At 37.3% G+C, this 22,616-nt stretch overlaps 1 protein-coding gene across 1 annotated transcript; it reads left to right on the plus strand.

The window, feature by feature from the left end:
- Positions 1-13,213: 13,213 nt before the first annotated feature.
- On the plus strand, positions 13,214-21,012 carry LOC311305123 (fascin-2-like; the record flags this gene model as incomplete). Its single annotated transcript, XM_084432635.1, has 6 exons — positions 13,214-13,226; positions 13,436-13,611; positions 18,737-18,825; positions 20,306-20,427; positions 20,520-20,687; positions 20,803-21,012. 6 exons carry the CDS (start codon positions 13,214-13,216, stop codon positions 21,006-21,008), a joined length of 774 nt encoding a protein of 257 aa, XP_084288761.1. The 3' UTR covers positions 21,009-21,012.
- Between the last annotated feature and the right edge of the window lie 1,604 nt (positions 21,013-22,616).

The raw sequence follows: 22,616 nt of genomic DNA on the forward strand, positions 1-22,616 counted from the left end.
AATTCTATATTTGAGTGATATTGTATATTAAGCACATGTACTATAGAGTTAGACTTTGACACTCGTAGCTCTGAGCGAGGATTTGGCAGAAACGTGTGGTTTTCCACATTTGAAGAGGCTGACAGGCTCTGTGAGAACATTCCTCACGCTGGGGTAAAAGTGTCACCCCTGGGGGGCAGGAGCGTCCCAAAGTGCCCCATTGACTTACTATGGCGAAGGTCGGCCCTGAAGCGCGTGTGTTTCTCCTACTATGGTGAATTGCACAGGGGTGTTGTATTGAACATAACTCTGGATCACAGTGTCATAGAGACAAGGGGGCGGGCTCATTTTACTCAGCCGACCAATCAGTCTCTCAGGATCATTGTGAAGCTATCAAGCCACGCCCTAACAACCATTTAGGGCACCATAGCAACAAGTTCCATTGAAATAGATCAAAGGGATATCCGGATAGAAGTGTCATAGAAACAAGAGGGTGGTCTCGTTTGACTCGGGGCAGCAAACAGCCAATCATGAATCACTTCAACACTTCCTAGCCCCGCCCTAGCAACCATTGTCGAACACCCTAGCAACCAACATCCAAAGAGGGATATCTTCCATTCTGAATGTCACAGAGGCGTGGAAGTTGGTTTATATCATTCACACTGACAAGCAGCCTTTGGAGTTTCATCATTGGCAGCTGCCAAGCCACTCCCTAGCAACCAAATAGAGTACCCTAGCAACCGTTTTGCAAGACCTATATCTCTGCATCAGAACATCGTATAGAGACGGTGGTTGGCTCTTTTGACTCATGCTAGCAAACAGGACTTCCAACAAGCTACACATGCTAGCTGTGAATAGCTACATGCTAACTGCAATTAGCTTAGGGTAAACATGATAAAAAAACAACTGTTCTAGCATCATGCTAGCAACATGCTAATTATGTTATTATCTTGTTAAAACATCCTAGAAAATTGCTAATAATGCTATCATCTTGCTAATAACATGCAAGCAACATGCTAACCATGCTAACATCATGCTAGTAACATGCTAATCATGCTGGCATCATGTTAACATCTTTTGTTAAAAACATATTAGCAACATGCTAAGCATGCTAGCATCATGTTAATCTTATTAGCAATATGTTAATCATGCTAACATGATTCTAGCAACATGCTAATCATAGTAAATCATGCTAGATTGTGATAAATTCTGGTAAATAATGTTAGAAACATGGTAAATCACGGTAAATCATGCTATAATGTGATCATTCGTTGTAAATCATGTTATAAACATGGTAAATCATACTAGAATGTGGTATATCATGGTATCACAACATTGTTAATTGTGTTAGCATGTGTCCAGGGCCGAGTTTTGCCACTGCAAGCACCACTCACATTTTCTTCAGGAAATGTACATTCGAGTTTATAGTTATTATTACAGTAAATACATGTAACGTGTAACAATAAAGTGTAACCAAAAAAACCCGTAAAAAAAATCTACATTTATCAAGTTTTTAGAAATGTACACAGTATTTGTGTTTGTTTCATATGATTTAAAAAAACTTTTATACTATTTTCTACAAGTTTAAAAACATTCATGTGGTTTATGTAAAAAAGTAATAACATATTGTCCTTAAACACTCATATATGTGAGACTACATCTGAATTATGTTAAACAAAATTGCAATTACAATTATCATTTTAAATTAGAATAATAAATAAATAAATGCTCATTATGTTTATTTTTTCCAGGTCAGTTTATGTTAAATTCGCTCTGGAGAAACTCAACAAGCTGAACATGACAGAATCATCTGAGCAGAAAAGAGAAACTAAGAGCATCAACATTGTGCCGTCAGTCATTATTACATCAGGACTGAAACCACATGAACTACTGGAACCTCATCAAATGAATGGTTGTTGTTTTCAGTGCAAAGAGTTTCTCATTTCCCCAGATTAGTGTGTCAACATGCCCCATTACTAGATCAGTGTGTGTTGTTAATAATGCGCTGTTTTCCCCTGTGCAATAACAGTGAACATGAGAGTGATTTGTGTGGAGAAATGAAGCAGATGTTGACTGGAGTAAAGTGTGAGTTCTGCTCTCGGTCTCATATCTGGTGTCGTCAGACCTCAGGTGTGAATAAAGCTGAAATGAATGAAACACTCGGCTGATGTTTGTCTCTCTACTGGAGTCACACACACATCTAGTTTAGCAGAAGGAAAATCTAATGAGAAAGAGGACAATCACTGCTTTGACTAGTTGTCTGTGAAGAACTCAATATTCTTATGGCTCTTTGATGTCTGAATGTAAATATTACTTTTGTTTGATTTGTTCTTGTAAATTACAAAAATAATAGTTGAAGTGCTGAGTAATATTAAGTACATGTACGTACTATAGGGTTAGGGGTCATTTATAGTTATTACTATAGAATGATTAATTACTTCCAAATCGAGCTATTCAAGTAATTTGGTGAAATAGTTTTTCATATTGCATTATATATTGCAGAAAAAATTAAATATTGCAAGATCAGTTTTTTGCTATATCTATATTTTTTGCAGGTCTATTACCGTGGGTCATTTTTAACCTTTAATATTACCTTTTAATAATAAAACAAGTAAAATCATCACTGTAAATAACATATAATGTACCGAATTGGCTTTGCTTGGTGCTAATTCGTAAATCAAAGGTAAAATGCACAGACGCACAGATATTTATTAGTGATTAGGGCTGGCAAGAATCTGGCGATACGGTACGCATCATGATACATGGGTCACGATTCAATATATTGCCATATATTTCGATACTGTGTATAAGGTGATATATTGGGATTTTTTTAAAGTAGGACTATAATTTTAGAAAAAGTCATATTAAAAAAAAAGACATGATGTGCATAAAAGTCAAAGAAGTTTACTTTAGGTAAACAATTCAGTCAGTTTTTTTTTCTCACATTTGTCACGTTAGTTACATTAGGCTACACACGTTCCGCATTCTGACACCGCATCGCACAGCCTCTGCATGGGTTGTACCATGTGAGGGAGTTCTCCCCTCCCCTCCTATAGAGTTGGTTGGGTCCATAGCCCGTCTTTTCCAAAACGTTTTCTCAGGTAGGCTACCGCGGCACCGCCTAAAGCGAAGTGCAAAAGAGGGAAAAACTCCAATGCAATCACCCCTATCGCATATAGAAACAGCTGGTGAGATACAATTTGCAAGACAATGTATTTAATAAATAGTGCGTGTAATTTCTTCAGTACCGTCAGCAGAACTGATAACGTCCAAGCTTATCGATACTGCGGTCTTCATATAATTTGGCCCCAGGGCCCATTTAATACTGGGTTTCAGTATCCATGACTACATATGGGTGTGTTCATATGGATGAAAGCCTGTTGTGTTCGGTCTCTTGATTTGTGATAGTGGCAGCTATTGTGAAACTCACCTTCTTCATCTACTGAGTGTGGATGGCATCAAGATCTTGTACTGAAGAATCATAGGGCCAAACGCTAGGGATTATATCTCATCTGATAACAAGAGCACAGCCATAAGTTTAAGAACTCTAATGATATCTTTACCCGCTGATATTGCATTGGGGATATCAATTCAAACATTTTAAAGGCTAAGAGTATGAGCCATGAGTAAGCTGGCCAGATATCTGTGAAAAATAACTTGCGTGCCTGAACCACATTTAGCATTTAAAAGTAAAAAAGAATTTCAGTATTTATCAGTAAAATGTATTTTTTACTGATAAATACTGAAATTCTTTTTTACTTTTAAATTTACAAATGAATAAATACCCCTGAGTTGGACAGTATGGTGTCTGTCTCACTGGCCAACATAGCGCAAAACAGACCTAGAGAAATAAAATAAAATATATCAATATATCCTGTTATCATAATAGTTAAATAAATTATTATAACTACGACCATTATACCATTATATTTGTCGCCTATTATTTAGCCTACGGGCTTCTCAAGGACAATCACACGAAGAAACCTGGGGTTAATGATTTTAAAATGTGAGACTTCTTTCAAAAGCATAAATCTTTCAGACCCCAAACTTTTGGACAGTAGTGCACTGTATGTTTGAGGTGGTTTTGCTTACTAGTCATATGGTTCATAGCCGTAGAGATTTTCTTGGACAGGGGGTGCAGCAGGCCTTCAGCATGATGATCTAGAACATATCATGCAATTTGACAGATCCAACAATGTTACATAGGATTTACAATAGGGTTTATTACAAGAAACCAAGCTAGAGCAGAGGTGAACTGCAGAAAAGAGAAAGAATAATATATATATATAAGATATATTTCTTAAGATAATATATTAATTAATATAATAATTAATTATATATTAATATAAATAGATGCATATGAAATTAATATCATGATTAAACAATAATTCACCCTTTGTTGTAGAGGTTTTTTTCCTGTTGCTCCTGAAATCACTTTCGTCACTGATTAACAGTGCAGTGCATTCTTTTAGGTTAAATACATTAGCTTACTTCCAATCACCCATTGACAAATTACCAGCAAAACAAAACTATCAAAAAACTGTTATCTACACAAAGATGTGGTTAAAACCCCAAACTTTCATAAACAAGAGCTCCAGTCTAGTATTAGCCTTAACGTAGGCCTAACTTACCTCTTCTGAAAATGGTTGAGATGCTAACGGACTTTTTCGAAGACACAAAACCATTTCTATAAAGTAAATATTCAACAGAAGCGTGTCAATTACACGTAATAAAGGTGTCAGGGACGTTTGTATGTATTATTTGTGTGAATTTGTTGACTAAACTCACTTGAAAGCAGTGAAAACAACTAATTTTTCAGCTTATATATATATATATATAAACTTTGCTTACACCTCACAAAATTTAAATTGTTGCTCGCGCGCAACAAGCAGAGGTTTGTGTGACGTCACGTGTCGAGAGCGCGCGCTCATAACGGGCGTCCCTGCGAGAGAGTGGATCGCCATCGCTAGACTCCAGCTGGGGGGTTTCTATGGTTTTTCTGAGGCAAGTACTTTTTACTGAACAAATTAATTTTATAAGTTACTTTTACAAAGTAAACCATTACCAATATCACTTAAATATAGCTACATTTATGAAGAAAGTAAATAATAAAATCGAATAGGCTTTTAATAACAGCTAACAGGACAGTCTAAAGGAACTTTACTTAATTTTACTTCACTTAGTTTTCCTCGAAACTGCCGCTTTCATATCCCATTAAATGCCATAAAATTGACTGACTGCCTTTTCCAGCAGATGGACCCAATTTAATATCTACACAAACAATGGGTTTCCGTCTTTTTTACGACCAGTTATGGCATATTTTACTCGTCAGTTAATGTGTGGCGGTTTGAGGTAAGTTAGGCCTAGCGCGTTTCCTCAAAGGCTCTCTCTCTCTGACCCAGGCCCGGCTAGTCATTAGCCAATAATCATTGCTGAATAATAATGTTTCTTCTATTTGTCTCTTTTCCCAGTGTCAACAGGAGCTAACTACAGCCCACAGCTCCTTTAAGAGCCTCAGCTCTGAGCATCTGTGGCTTTGTAAGTATGTTTTGACTAACTATCAGATGCATTATGTGATTAACATATTGTAATGCATAACTTGCCTCTACACTTACATTTCTTTTTAGGAGCACGTGTGAGAATCAAGAAACATTTCTGATTATTTTCAGTTGTTCACTTTTTTTCAGGATTCTTTGAATAGAAAGTTCACAAGAACAGCATTTATCTGAGAGAGAAGCACTTCTGTTCAGGCAGTATTTATTTATTTATTTATTTATTTGGTTGGTTGTTGAGTGAAATTAATACTTTAACCCTTAAACAGGCAAGAGTAGAAAATGATAAGCAACAAATAATTTCATGTCATTTTTTATATCATCTGGACTTAAGTAAATCATATCCAAAAGAATTTTTGAAAAGTGTTATGTATTTTGGACTTTATGAGTTGTGAGTCCCAGATCACATTGCCTGTTTAGGGTATTAAAAAAAGGACCAAATCTATAACTGTAACTGCCATTGCATGTTTAAAACAATTATATCCTATACTTCTACTCATATAATGTTGACATATTATATATCATTGGAAAGCTTACAAACTCAAGATTCAGCCTGTGAAAATCGTTTTGAAATCGGACCTTGCGTTACCATAAAAAAGGTAAAAAAAAAAAAAAAGGGTCAGGTTTAGGTCAGGCTGACTAATTGATCACAGATAACTTGAAGCAAATCATGTGACCAGCATACTCAAGACAGACTGCATCAGTTTAACCTGTACATTTTACAATTTGTAAAAAAACAACAACCTCAGAATACAAAGATTGTTACAAAAATGAATACAAAGTGAATCCCTTTTTATACCCAAAAGTGGCAATGTGACTCAGGTGTAACACATATTTCAAAACGTGCTAAATAACAACGTGAACAACATTTTTATAAATTTTCTTTTTCAGCACATTAAGACAATGTTCATAATTAATGTTAGCAGTGTTAGTATTATTTTTTCACAAGAAAAGTAAGTTTAATATATATTTACTTATCTCAAAATCTGAATGTCCTGCACCACTGGCAGCCATGGATTTAGGTCAGGCTGACTAATTAATCACACATTTTTTTTAAAAGGGTGGTTTACTGCTTTTTTTCTTTGCATGATTGTGTTTATGGGATGCAATATAACATGTCTTCATGTTTTTGTTTTTTTTTAAGCCTTATTTTTCATAAATTTCACCTGTATTGTAAGCCGCTTTCTCCTCTGTCATTTGAACGACCGGTTGACTTCCTAATTCTATGAAACCACTCCCTCAGAAACAGGCAATGGGCTCAGATTGGTTAGTTGGGCCGGTGTGTTGTAATTGGCTAAACTGCGTAGTGCACGTTGTCGGAAACTTCACGCCCATTACCTTTACGGGCGAAAGTTGCATGTGCTCCGGTCAAATGTAAATAATGGTCGGTGTCATGTCAAGTCAAGTATATTTGTATAGCGCTTTTCACAATACAAATTGTATCAAAGCAGCTTCACAGTATTAAATTTAAATAATACAACAAGGCTTGTTTCTAGTGGAATTTATTGATTGATCAAATAAATTAATATTCCCAAAATATCCCCAACTGAGCAAGCCAAAGGCAACAGTGCTGTCAGTACTGCCGTATCAGTTTGAGCCAGAATCAGACCCAGAAAGCAGCAACGAAGAGAGTCAAGCAGAACCTCCGCAAACACGGCTCTTACAAAACATTTCTGAATGGTAAATTTTTCTATTATTATTATTCTATTCTACTATTATTATATAAGAATTTCGATAGGCCTACTCTGTTCCTTGAAAATGCTACTGCTGCTTGTTAGCTTTTGAGATACGGTTTTCTCCTGATTAAACATTTAATATACACGACTGAGTAATACCGTTTTTTAAAGTTATTGTTTTATCGATTACATATAATTTTTTGAACTTTATACACGTTTGTCTTATACACACAAAATAGCATCGAACTAACTGGCTACTAGGCTATAAACAGCGTTGGTTTACGTTCTTGATCAAATCGAAAAATTACGTCATAAAGTATACATGGAAAATAGGCTACATTTACAAAATTAGTACATAATTACAAATTCAGGTCCAAAATGTTTGTACGCGTTTGTCATAGACACACGAACTAAGTGGCTACTAAAGCCAGCGCTGGCATTTGTTTACGTCCTTGATAAAACTAAAACATTACGTCTGAAATTATACATGCAAATACATTTAAAATGATTAAGTCTTACTTACAGATTGTGGCCCAACAACTGCTGCCTCTGGTTTTAAAAGTTGGAACTGCTTCATGTTTTAGTAACAGTTTCTTGTTGAATCCGGCATTGAATTCGTGGAGATTCTGGAAGCTGTCTTCCGTAAAATGCGCAGCACAGAGAGCTAAATTACGATTGTAATTTTCAGGAACATAATCAAATATAAATTTTAGCCATTGTTGACGAACTTCAGCGTCCGTAAGAAGCCCGAACACAGAAGTCCTGACAGCTGGGTGAAAATAACACACTTTCGACGGCATGACTATACAGCTCTCCACTATAACTCTTCCTCTTCGACAAAGCCTCAGAAATATGACCATGCCCCCTTTCTTGCATATTCCGGAGGGAGGGTTGATGTGGGTTAGTTACGTATAAAACCCGGGAAGTATCTCGTTGTAGCCCCATTCGAGTCGTTTTTGTAGGCATTAAACTTCCTGATTTTTAAAAGACAATATCTCTGCTTACGTTGAACTTTCAGCGCAGCAACTTTGCAGATACTGTTCATACACCAGCAGCAACAGTACACACTATTTAAAATGAAAAAAGTGAAATCGCAATCAACCACCCCTTTAAACCAATCATGTGACCAGCATACTCAAGACAGACCAGGCTGTGATAAATGATAAAAGGATTAGATGAAAAAATCATTCTTACGCCCCAAAAAAGACGACAAAAACTATGTTACACCCAGATCACATTGCCAGGTTTAGGGTTAATTCGGCAAGGATGCATTAAATTGACCTAAAGTGACAGTAAAAACATTTGTAATGTTACAGAAGCTTTCTGTTTCAGATTTAAGTTTGAAGGGCCATAAAGTTACTCAGTGAAGCTTTAACGTAATTGTACATTCAGGCAATTAATAGAGTTCCCTAACAAGGGATGTGCAATAAAGCTGTACTATTTAAACTAACTCGACTGGTAATAACTGCTGTTGCTCAAGTTGATTCCTCGTCTGTCAATGAACAAATTTAGATTAAATAAACTAATGACCATTTCTCACACATTTTCTCTGTTTTTTTCTTTTTTTCTCAGATCAGCCATCAGTGGTTTACCGGTATGGAGGCCAGTCAAGACCAACTGGGAAGCTTTTTCATGCTTTTTTTGCGTATTGTCATGATCCCTGCTTTGATTTGTTATGAATTCAGTTCTCTTTTTGCCTCCTCCTTTTGCTTCTAAACTGAACTCAAATGGCACTGCGAATCGGGTAAGAGACAAACATAAATGACTTAATTGGGGAGATTGAGAGATGAAGCCATGCTGATGACCTCTGCCTGTGGTGAAGTAGTGAGTCTGACGTGTGATTAAACTCGAGGTTCTGTGGGGTGCGGACTGGATCAACTCCATTCCTAGAGCTTCCGGACAAATCTTTGGGGTGCGCACTGATGGGGCAGTGAACCCCAGGTTACCCCGTGAGTCAGTCCTAGAGCTCCTCATGTACGGTTTTAGGGGGAAATCGGGTTTACTCACTGGATACGTCGATTTCTTAGGCGTGCCGCAAGAACACCACAGACACAGTGTAATCACCATGGGGAAATCTCACAGTAAAACTGGGAGTTGTGAAAAATATGATACACCGGTGTGTTGCCAGATGAGAAGTTTATCTATGTATCATCTTTTTTAAAAACTGTTTCATTCTCTCATAATAGATTCAGATTTTCTGAGGCATTAGGCAGCGTCTCCGCGGTTTAATGGCGAGAGAAACGCTTCTGCAAAGGGACGGATGGCCTGTCGAAACGCTGTGCCGTCGTAGGAGAGGAATGTGGACAAACGTTGACACAACATATCAAAGGTTGGCTTGCTCATCCTAAAATTTCGGACCCACTGCTTCTCGTTAAAGCCCGCCACAATATGCTCCCGCCAGTCCTGATCTCTCTCGCACACAATAACTGAAGCAGATGCACAGGCTGAAATGATCCGCCTCATAATCATGGTGATGTTTGGCGAACTTTGCATGTATCGCAGAGCTAGCATCAAGCATATTTTGCGTTCGTCCACCTGTGCAAGATAATTTAACCCTTTAAGCATGCGTGATGTTTCAGATAGGATGGCGAGTGTAAACACATGAATCGGATATGGGGCACAATTGAAAGAACGTGTAAACGGACGGTCGAAAAAATCAGATACACACTCTAAAAAGAGATGTGTTAAAAATGTCACATGTTGTGAGTGTGCTCAGGGACAACACATGTTGTGTCAGTTTTAACACATGTAGTGAGTGTGCTCAGGGACAACACATGTTGTGTCAGTTTTAACACATGTAGTGAGTGTGCTCAGGGACAACACATGTTGTGTCAGTTTTAACACATGTAGTGTGTGTGCTCAGGGACAACACATGTTGTGTCAGTTTTAACACATGTAGTGTGTGTGCTCAGGGACAACACATGTTGTGTCAGTTTTAACACATGTAGTGTGTGTGTGCTCAGGGACAACACATGTTGTGTCAGTTTTAACACATGTAGTGTGTGTGCTCAGGGACAACACATGTTGTGTCAGTTTTAACACATGTAGTGTGTGTGCTCAGGGACAACACATGTTGTGTCAGTTTTAACACATGTAGTGTGTGTGCTCAGGGACAACACATGTTGTGTCAGTTTTAACACATGTAGTGTGTGTGCTCAGGGACATCACATGTTGTGTCAGTTTTAACACATGTAGTGTGTGTGCTCAGGGACAACACATGTTGTGTCAGTTTTAACACATGTAGTGTGTGTGCTCAGGGACAACACATGTTGTGTCAGTTTTAACACATGTTGTGAGTGTGCTCAGGGACAACACATGTTGTGTCAGTTTTAACACATGTAGTGTGTGTGCTCAGGGACAACACATGTTGTGTTAGTTTTAACACATGTAGTGAGTGTGCTCAGGGACAACACATGTTGTGTCAGTTTTAACACATGTAGTGTGTGTGCTCAGGGACAACACATGTTGTGTAGATTTTAACACACAACCTGTGTCGATTCTTAACACATCTCTGTGTTTATAAGGACTGCACATTTTGTGTTACCTTTAACACAACTAATGTGTTATTCCTCTTACACAGAAGTGTGTTGAAACCTTTTACACACTAATGTGTTATAGTTACACAACTTGTGTCAGATATGAGTCACATCATGTGACTGTTAGTCGGTGTGTATTTGCCAGAGTTACTTCCTGTGTTTTTACAACTGAGTGTTGGGACGAACACTGTATTGGTAACTTGTGTTTATGGAGTCCAGTGACGTTTAATAAAGAGTTTGCTTGAACATTTTATTACCTGGATGTTTTAGACATCATGAATCTACATAGACAAGCTCTTATTGAGAATTAGCAGAGGTTTGATGTTTCATTGAATGTTTTATTTGAAGTCACCAGAATCGTGATTAATGGCTCCTTTATTTGAGCTCTTGACCCTTTACTTTTCTGTTAGTTCTTCTCTGGCTGCTTTAACTGTGTTTTAATCAAATACATCTGTAATGGCGAGAGAAAATATGATGATGTCTTAATCTTCAAGTGCTGATCTGATAAAGTTTTTGAGTATATGGGTGGTGTGCATTTATTGTATTTATGTGCTGTTAGTTATAATGGTCTTGTGAAACTACATCATGCGATCCAAAACTGCAGAATAGCCTATATTTCTTTAAAAAAAAGAAGTTTCAGTAAGTTATAAGCTGCAGCAAAAAATAGTCAAACACAGACATCAAGAATCAGCGTATGAGTCTCAACAATGGTGACAAACGAAATGCTTCATACTGCAATGCATGCTGGGAGTCATGGATGAGTTTTGTACTATAGTGGCACCCAGCATGCATTGCGACGAAGCTTTTCGTTTGTCACCATTGTTGAGACTCATACGCTGATTCCACTATTCATGTGCTGATTCTTGATGTCTGTGTGTGACTAGTTTCTGGTGCAGCTTAAAACTTTCAGAAAACATATATTTTTTAAGAAATATAGGATAAGTTCGTGTAGACTGTAAGATCCTGTAAACTAAAACAAACTGTAAACTAATTGCAGTATGCAAATTTTGCTAAACCTTTTATAACTCATCTTTCAGATATTAATCTCTTGCTGAGCTTAACAAATCTACATGATAATAATGTTATAAGCTGATGACATTTTCCTCATGGTTCTTTCTGCCGTTTCAAGCGTGTATAATAAATACTCAGATACAGTTAAAACAGAAACCTAATGTTAACGAGTCGAGGCTCAAGAGCACAGATAAAGCTGACACTAATCACGATTCTGGTGACTTCAAATGAAACACTCAATGAATCGTCAACACAAGCCCTGGTAATTCTCGATAAGAGCTTCTGTAGACGTCTGACAGAAATACATCGTTTGTTATAATAAATTGGTTATTAATAACAAGTGATTTGTTATTGAAAAAGACATTGAAAAAGAGGCATGATGTGATTGGCTGCCAAAAAACACCCGTTAAGTTTTTATGAATTAAGATTTTATTTATTTATTTTAATGTATTGTTTTATTTATTTTAGAGCTTTTTATGGGATACCATATCAAATATACCTATAATTATTTTCATAAACACAAACTTCCCTCCACCCAGTGCTATCCAGTTACATTTTAACACACATTGTGTGTTAAAAATCTACACAACATGTGTCAAAATACCATCAACACATGCTGTGTGTTGTTTTACAACACATCTCTTTTTAGAGTGTAGGCAACAAATCAGAAATGGGCATCAAGACCTGCAGTGTAAACGAGGCCCATGACAGTCGCATTGGCACATCTCTGATTTATTTCTGATTTATTTCCACATATAAATGAGGCCTGAAACCGATCTCGAAATATCCGAATGCATGCGTTGTTTTCCTGTTTACACGTTCATAAACACATCCGATCTGCGTCACATATGAGCAAAACATCTGAATTGGGTCACATTTCACTTGTAAACGAGGCCTTAGAGCTGTTACACACTGCATGAAAGGTCATTCTCAAAAATCCAAATAGGGGCACTTTAATTTTCCTTGCTTTTATTTTGTGATTATTTTAATTCCTCACTGTGTAAAGCACTTTTAAGTGCCAAACTGTTGCATCACAATAAACAAATAAAATGGATGTAATTGATTGTGAGAGTGATTGAAGAATATGCTGATGATGGACTCAAGCCACTTTTTTGGAATTTATTAAACTCAATAGCATTTATGTAAAATATAAATGATAAAATAGTGTAAAATGGGCATAATACTGTAAAATGAAATTGCGGTAAGGGCATCATACTGTAAAACACATTTACAGGTAAGCTACTGTAAAGGGGAACTTACGGGGCAATAGTGCTGCCAGTAAGTTACCGCAGAAATACGATAATGATGTCTAACAGTGTATGACGTCATCAGAGAAGGAACGCCATTCCAGACCGGAAGAAACTTTTCAGACTTTGATTAAAGATTACCACGGCAAACACATGTTTTTTTTCTGTGTATTAACTTGCACAGATTAATTGTTCACCACAAGACTAGTAATATGCACCAGCAAAGTAAATAGGGCACATTTTGATTTCATGTCGACTTTAAGTTGATAAAACAAGTTGTAAAGCCAGGTTCTGAGTGGCATTATACTGCTTCAGTGTCTGTAAATGTGTTGAGAGTTAGGCCACTGTGGGGACGATATGTTTGGAGACTGTGACTCTTGTCAACATATTTATTATCCCCTCATAACACATATCATTTATGTTTCTTTCTACAGATGCCTACTCTAAAGGATTGCTACACATGCAGTACAAAACCTGGAGTAGCAGAGCATGTCCACACTGGAGTGCCAAGCAGCCGTATAAGCAGAAGCTGGAGGAAGAAAAGACCAGCTTTCCCAAGAGTGGAAAAAACTGCAGTGTGAACAAAGTTTATGATGCATCAGATCTACTGGTAGGTTTATCTTTCAGATGTTAGTCATAAAATAGTGAGTAAATAATCCCTGATATTCAGCTTTTACACATGTCGTTGTTATATTTATATACAAGAGTTTCAGCAATTGTTTTTTCAGTGCACAGCGACTGAGGTGTAACATCTGTGTGTGTCCAGTGTACTCAGGTCTGATGAAGAACACTAGATTAGCAGTCGTGTCTTGCATTGTTTAGCTCCAGCTTCGGGTTCAGGTGTGTTTAAGTGGGGTTAGAGCTAAACTCTGGATAGTGGCCCTGCAGGAGCAGGATTGAACACCCCTGAAAGAGGATAAAAGTACTGTAGTAGATTCACAATCACTAAACCATTCAAGCTCATTTCAAATGCAAAGACAAGAAGCCAAAAGTTGAAAAGGAACATTTTCATTTCTGAATCAGACTTTTTAAATCAGTAGCGACTCCTTGTCCATACAGTGTGATGCTCTCTGATTGTTGCAGTCCTTTCAGAGATGTGGATAAATATAAACTAGAGCTGTCAAATCTCTCTCTCTCTCTCTCTCTCTCTCTCTCTCTCTCTCTCTCTCTCTCTCTATCTCTCTCTCTCTCTCTCTCTCTCTCTCTCTTTGCGCATGCGTGGGCGTTTGTGGAGTGTGTGTGAGAGCTCGAGCTTTGAACGCGTGTATTTGTTTTTTTTCTTTTGTGTTTTCCTTATATATATTTTCTATTTTTTACTTCTAAACACAAAGATGTCACTTTGATTCAGGAAACGCATAGTGACGTGAACAATGTTAATGATTGGATGAAGGAATGGGAAGGTTTATCTTTTTTCAGCCACAACACCACATTAGGTGGAGGAGTAGCAATATTATTTGCAAAAACCTTTAATCCAAGTTCATATCAAGTTAAAGAGTTTTTGAAGGGTAGACTTTTAAAAGTGACAGCACAAATGGAGAATTATAATTTTGTTTTTATTTGTGTGTACGTCCCCAACTCAACAACTGATAGGATGTTGGTTTTAGATACACTATGTTCTGTTTTACAAGATGTTTCTAATGATGATTATTTATTTCTGGGAGGAGATTTTGAGTAATTGTGACAGAAATCATATTGAACCCCATAGAGAAAACGTCTCATTCAAATAATAAATAAGCATGAGTTAAAGTGACGTGTGGAAGTTTTATCATGAGGATAAAAGACAATATACTTGGGCACGTGCACATGATAATGTCTCATCTCTGGCAAGATTGGATAGATTTGATGTGTTTAGGCATCATGTTGGTATTTTTAAAAATTGTTGTATTTTTCCTGTGGGTTTTTCTGATCATTGCATGGTGCAATCATGGTTCTATCAAGCCTAAAAGTGCATTTTAATTTAACTTTGTTAGATAATAAGGATTTTATACACACTTTTAAATAGTTTTGGGCTGATTACAGGAAAAAAAAAAAAATCTTTTCACTCAATACAAAAATGGTGGGATTTTGGCAAAGGACAAATGAAACAGTATTGTCAGCAGAATGCTCACAACAGCACCAGAGCTTTAAAGCAGTCCATGAAAGACTTAGAGAATGACATAATTAAGATACAGGAATTGGCAGAATCAACAAAACAACAAAGTTATTTGAAAATTCTTTCTAAAAAAAAAAAGAATCAATTGGCAGAATTATTAGGGGTTAAAACACAGGGGGCTTTGGTCCGGTCAAGATTTATAAGTCTTGATCTGATGGATGCACCTTCAAAGTATTGTTTTAACCTTGAAAGGAAAAATGGGCAAAAAAGATTCACGCTAGAGCTGTAATCGGGCCTTAAAAGTTCGGCCCGAAAAGGCCCGAGCCCGACAGAGTTTGGCCCGAGCCCAACAAGTACATTTTGATTGACAGCTTTTTAAAAGCCCGAACCCGTTTACAGCCCGACTGTCCAAAAGGCCGTCTATCAGCAGTGATTAGAGCAGAGTTAGGCTACTCATTGCGCGGCTCGCGAGCCTCATGCGGCTCGCATGGCAGTTACGGTGATATGATCACGCAGTCAATACAGATATGTAATGAAACATTAAAAACAAGCTATCCATAGCTAACAGTGATGCGCGGGTTGATCCAAAATAAGCGGGTGCCTGCGGTCACCCACGGTTTCGAGTCATCCAAAAATATTTTTAATGATATTCGGGTTGCGGTCGGTCGGGTCGTTTGAAATAAAGATGCAAATTAAACCTTTGTAATTTATAAAGTACTAGACACCATTTTCTATGAATAGGCCTACACTTTATTGGCTGAATAACTGGCGCGAAGATGACACACGAGCTCAGTCTGCAGGTAGAGAATAGGCTATCCTTCCCGTCCAGATCCAATGCTGCCACATTTTTAAATTACTATTATTTGAAGTAGGCGTAGGTTTGATTTTGAAATTGGTGGGGACCTTGTCATCAAATATAAATAAATATATTTTAAGTTTTGATCGAAATTATTGCTAGGGATATATCAGTGTCACTGGATATTGTTAGGGACACGTCCCTAGCGTCCCTATAAATTCTACGCCCCTGCGATACGTAGACCTACTACACCACAAAACTAGTTGAGGATAAATTCTTTAAAATTGGGGAATCTGTTATGGACGTGAGCGCTCTGAAAGCGGCACTAAAATACTGCTTTAAAACTTTCACAGAGACCTCAAAACAGAAAGCACAAAGCCTTTCTTTAAAGCGAATTTCGTTTTGTATTAATTGTATCTTAATTTTAATAAATTTTTGATCAACTAATTGCCTGGATTTAATACATAAGAAGTAAAATGAGGAGCTCTTTTCCAAAACGCGATTAATCCATTTCAATAGTTTTCAGGAAAATTACATTTTTTACCTATACCCACACATTTTGTGAATATTCAATATATCCTGTTAAAATGTTTTGTTTTTTTGTCTCAGTCTGAACATGTTGAACAATGATTATTAAATCAAACAACAATATTGATGATGATAAATTCAAAGTAAATTTTTTTTTTTTTGCTATAAATCCATCTTTTTTTTTTCAAAACGCTATAAATCCATCCATTTCCCCCCAAAAACGCTATAAATTTTTGTCTTTTAAAAAATTTTTTTTGTCTTTTATATGTTTGCATTTATGAGGAAATGCATGAATGCTTCCGTTCATCCCGGTATTCCTGCTTCTTGTGTTATTAAGGGAAATCATGTCGCAGTTACAAATTTGACTGGTAAATAATAAAGAATGAAAAAGAAAAAAGAGACTGCGCCGCACGCACACAGCACCTTTGTCTTTCGTAAAAAAAGGAGTCATTTATACATTTTTTAACATCATTTATTCATGACTAACGGAGGCTAGAGGCCACTTGGAAGTTGGAACAAAGAAATAAATAAGTCCTCCAGAGACCAGCCTCCGTTTCACCTCAAGATCCATTTTCACGCTAATCTAAACACATCACCTGACCGCTCATTTACCACGCAACCCGATACGCAAGCCCGAGCCCGGCCCGAGCCCGTGTAAAATAATAGAAATTAAGACCGAACCCGACTAAACCCGTCGGAACCCGTCGGGTTCGGGCAAAGATCTTCAGCTCTAATTCACGCTTTGCGATCTGAGGAATGAATTCTGTTGTCCAATCCTGTAGTGATTAGAAGGAGGGCAATTGGTTTTTATGAGAAACTGTACAGAAGTGAACTAGGATCAGGCAATATCGATGAGAGCGTCTTCTCTGAGGATTTACCAGAGGTGTCTGATGAAGCTAATGCAGAGATTTCAGGTGCGCTTAGCCTGGGAGAACTGCATGAGGCCGTTCAGAGCATGGAATGCGGAATTGATGGCATACCAATAGACTTCTATAAATGTTTTTGGGAAGTTTTAGGAGAAGATCTCTTAGAGGTACTCAGTGGTAGTCTGGACGAAGGTCTTCTACCTTTGAGTTGCCGGAGAGCAGTCCTGACCCTTCCTTCCCAAAAAAGGAGATCTCACAGAGATCAAAAACTGGAGACTTGTTTCGCTTCTGTGTAGTGACTATAAACTATAAACACTCAGAGTGTTTTGTTTTTACCTAAAGAAGAAGGATGACAAGGATTGGTACATCTTCAAAGTAGAGCAGCAGCTTTTAGTTTACAGTTTTTGCAGAGACTTCTTAATGGTTCAGTCATTTCAAGCTGGAAAGTAGTTGCGTGTAAAATACTACAAAATCTTGGAAATTTGAAAATGGACAGAAATCTTTTCTTTATGGACTTGTCAAAACTGAACCTCAATGGAATGCCTATTTTTTTTTATCGGAATGTTTGGAACATGTTCAAAGTACAAAGAGAAGGACATTTTGAATCTCTTCACTGCAATGACGAAAGACCAAAGCGAATGTGAATCCTCATGTCATGACCTCTTTAACACTGAGGATTTTGCCGTGTTTGTTACCAAAGGCCCCTGTGGCACATTGTTGGCTAGCAATGCTTTCTGAACATTGTAATAATATGAGACTGAAACATTGTTTTCTTTGTGACAGACTTGTTAGCAATAATGACATTTAGTTATGAGCTTCTTTTATTCGCAGGTTTCCTGCAGTTTGACTAATTCGTTCTCCTCAACCTCATCATCACCATATACTCGTGTGATGGATATTAACATAACACTGTTTGTGATAGAGTTGAATTGTACACATCAGAGCCTATGCGTCCCACATTTACATGATTCACATCAATTTATGTCCGTTTGATTTATTAATTTACATTTTTACTGTTGAATACATCATTTATAACATCTATCTTTATTTCATTTTTAATGTAAATGCAGTATTGAGTATCTAGTACACAGGTGATCATATCCACATGGTATTGGGGATAGGGTGGGGGTTCGGGGTTGGTGTTGGCGTTTGGTGAAAGGGTGAATGTTATGTTTTTACAAAAGCTCAACATTCACTATTTACTTACAGTATATATTTACTATTTACTATATAGTAAGTCGCATCAGCCAGGAAAAAGAAAGACCTCCCTGTTTGAGAACATTTGTTTTAAAAGAAAAGAAAAAATGACATATCGCAATTTGTTTTCCTCAGTTCATTTTATTATTATATGTAATATCTTATTTCAGAAGGTGAGATGCTTGGAGTGTGATTATATATATTCAGTCGATGTACATGTACAGTGACTTCCATTCAAACTCTTTTCTCTTCACAGACCCAATCGCCCAAAACACTGTCAAACAGCTCTTATTTCTCAATACAAATCACTCCAAACTTCTTCATCACCTTTCTGTCGTTCCCACAGTCACACAAGCACTGTCACTGCCAAGTCTCATGAGCAGATTTAATAACCAGATGATCACATCACACAATGTCCTTATTCACATTTTAGTCCCAAACCTTATCTTGTCCGTCAAATTATTAATTTATGATTAATACAAATGATTAATTAATGATTTTCATTCAATAAAATGTATTCAATTACATTTTCAATACCCATTCTTAGTAATATGAAGAAGTATATGTGTATTTCTAATGTGTAGCTTTTAGCTGCTTTATTTTTTACTGTCTACTGTTCATAACACTCTTGAAGCTTTAAGTCTGCTCTGGGAACAGTATCTGAGCCTTTATGAGGCTTCATTTCTCCATCTCTACACTGTGAGCCTGCAGCATTAGATCCAGTGATGTCTGAAAGACTATAAACACACATTGTGCACTAAATGATTTGAAACACACACACACACACACACACACAAAACTCAACAATGGTGATGATCATAAAAAAGCTTCATGCCACAATATTGCGACGGGAATAAATTATGCAGATGAAACGTCTTTTACTTTATTTGCTTTTATTTCTGCTGTTGTTTTTAGTAGCTTGTTTTGTGATGTTCAGAGAGTTGATCTGTTTATTTTAATATTTTGTCGATTGACACCATTGTTGATGCCTGTATGTCCACAGAAGACACAGTACGTCAATGCGACATCAAGAAGACGCTGGACTCCAACTCATCCATTGGTCAGATCATGTCAAATTTTGGTTGAAAATGAAGATTAGGTTGATGTCTAAACCCAATGTTTGTTTGACGTCAAGCTCCAGCGTCAGCCATATATAACATTTTGATTGGAACAAATGGCACATTGTAAAAAAAAAAAAAAGAAAAAAAAAAGAAAGAAATGCAGGACAGAACATTATATCTGTGAAGATCTCAGCAGAGGAGGATTAAACAACTCCACAAACTCCATTACCAGCTTCACTTATTTTCTTTAGTTTGACGCTTGAATTTTTAATGTTAGTTACTTACCCTTCTTTTAATTTTTGACATTTTGTGCTATAACAACTAAATTAGCAAAAGTTTCTATTTATTTCCTATAATAACACATTGACTGATGCATCATCATAGAGTTGATGTTTGTAAAAATGAGTTTGTAACAAAAACTGTTAAATCAGATAATTTACTCAGAAATGTTAATTCTGTCATCATTACTCAAACTATGACTTTATTCCTTCTGTGGATCATAAAAAAAAAAAAAAAACATTGTCATGAATGTTGGTAACCAAACAATTTTGGTGAGCATTTACTTCTATTGTATGAAAAAAAAAAAAAAAATTGTGTTCCATTGATAAAAAACATAAAAAGTCATCCAGGTTTTTGAACGACATGAGGGCGAGTAAATGATGAGAGAATTTTCATTTTGAGGTGAACTATCGCTTTAACATGTAAATATAATATATAATATGCATAGCTATGATCATGAATATGTGTGTTCTTGTAACTGATAGAGAAGAAAATACCATGTTGGACATTGAGTGGTTGGGCGGACGAGTCGCTTTGAGGGCAAACAATGGAAAATATGTCTGCACAAAGAGAAATGGCCAGCTTGCAGCTGTGAGTGATTCTGTGGGTGAGTGCACACTGATTCTTCTCTGACCTTTTACTAAACTTCCACTACTGGATTCAACACGAGTCAGATAAATCCTCTCATGTGTTCGGCAGGGGAGGACGAGCAGTTTGTGCTAAAGCTGATTAATCGTCCTATCCTGGTCTTGCGTGGGGAGAACGGCTTTGTGTGTCACCACAAGAACTCCAATACACTGGACGCCAGTCGCTCTGTTTACGACATCTTCTCATTGCTCTTCAGCGATGGCGCATACCATATAAAAAGTGAGTCATATCGTGTGAGCTGAGACTGACGAGAGTTTCACTGAGCAACACTGACTCTGTTGGGCACTTCTGCGCAAAATTCCTGATCCATGTGTTTTCTTTTTTTCTACCACAGGTGGAAATGAAAAGTTTTGGTATGTCTCCGGCAGTGGTCTGGTGTGCACAGATGGGGACAAACCGGAGGATTTCTTCTTTGAGTTTGTGGAGTATGGACGGGTTGGCATCAAGGGTCAGAATGGCAAGTACCTGCGTGGAGACCAGGGAGGCACGCTGATGGGCGATGGGTTAAGCGTGGACGCCTCTTCCCTGTGGGAGCACTGAGTGCTGGACAGAACCAGAGACACAAACACAGACTCACTCAGAAACAATCAGTTCTCGTACTGACACCTGTTAAACTAATGACTTTCAGGAGAACGCTGTTCATTCATGTTCTTTCCTCAGGCTTTTTTGTGAGTAAGTGAAATATCTGTGGTTTTATCTGTTTCTAATACTGCCCTAAAGCCCTAAATTCAAGCACTTTCTGGATTAAGAAACTACTACAATAACAGCTTAAATATTTCCATGTTTATTATTTTTTTCTTCATTAAGAATAACACGCATAATAAAATATGAAACAACATTTGAAGAATAAAAAAGCTTCAAATTTGGAGTTTTTACACTTTGCTGTGTTTTGGGTTCCAACAAGAATATTCATGAGCATATGATAAAATAAAATAACTATAAATTAATGTTGTTCTGATCATATTTAATTTCAAATCTGAGGATAACTCTTAAACTTTTTTATACCATGCCATGTGATTTTGTTTAGAGGAGACTAAAATGCTAATAATAGTTAACTCTTATACAGATTAAGGTAAGAAATACATTATTTTGTAGTATTCTACTGTGATAAAAGCTATTTCGATTAGCAATATAGCTGGGATTAGCTAAATACTTTACTCTTATGAAAATACCTTTTATGAGTCTTCTTTGTACTCTCTGTGCGAGGGCGCCCTCTGGCTTCGAGTATGAATAGAGTGAATTACACACAAAAAATTTGTTTTCAACTAAAAACAAAATCAGACATAGAATAATCTTATTTGGATGCCAGAATCATGTTATATAAAGAACCCTGAAACAACGAAAATTCACAAACCAGTCGGTATTGATCCACTCCAAACTTCGAGGAGTCGCATCACCTGGATGAAAGTTATATGGCCTGAAGACTGAGCACATGATTTCAGTTCGACTGCCTACCCAGCATAGTCAATACCTCCTTCTCAGTTAATTTTCATCTTGATAGTCGTCAACAGACAGCTTTTCTCCATCAATAAAGGCATCTGCTCCATGGAAGTAAGCTTTCTTCCCCTCTTCTCCCGCCACCTTTACCCATGGCCATAGCAGCTTCCTCTGTTGTCATTTCAAATGTCAGGTTCTCTGCCAGGCGAACACCTCTTTCATTGAGTGCAGGATGATCCCGTGCAGCTTTCCAGACTTTCTCTCTGAAGGACCGGAGCACGAACTGGATGATGACCGGCCTAGGACGGTTACTTCCAGAACCAGGACGTCCAATCCTGTGGATTGTGACAATGTAAAAACGGATGTCATCTACCTCGTCTGGAGTCTGCATTTTTAGGATTTCGAGCACTTTGACTCTGATATTTTCTCCATCTGTTTCTCTGAAGTTGTTTAGCCTCAAATTCCATCTCCTACTGTAGATCTCAGCTTGATCGCACTTGACTTGAACCATCCGGAGCACCTGCTCAATCTGCGATACCTTGTTAGTCTTGACCCTTGCAGATAGAGATTTCATCTCCTCGGCCACAAAGTCAGCCGTCTTTGAAAGATTAAGCAACCGAGATCTGGGCTATTTGTTGTAACATTCTGTCTTTGTTCTTTGGCATTTTGGAAAATTCGCACATGGGCTGGCAGATTAGTCAATATAGAGGG

Source organism: Rutilus rutilus (assembly GCF_951802725.1).
Source record: "Rutilus rutilus genome assembly, chromosome: 1".
Classification (NCBI taxonomy): Eukaryota; Metazoa; Chordata; class Actinopteri; order Cypriniformes; family Leuciscidae; genus Rutilus; species Rutilus rutilus.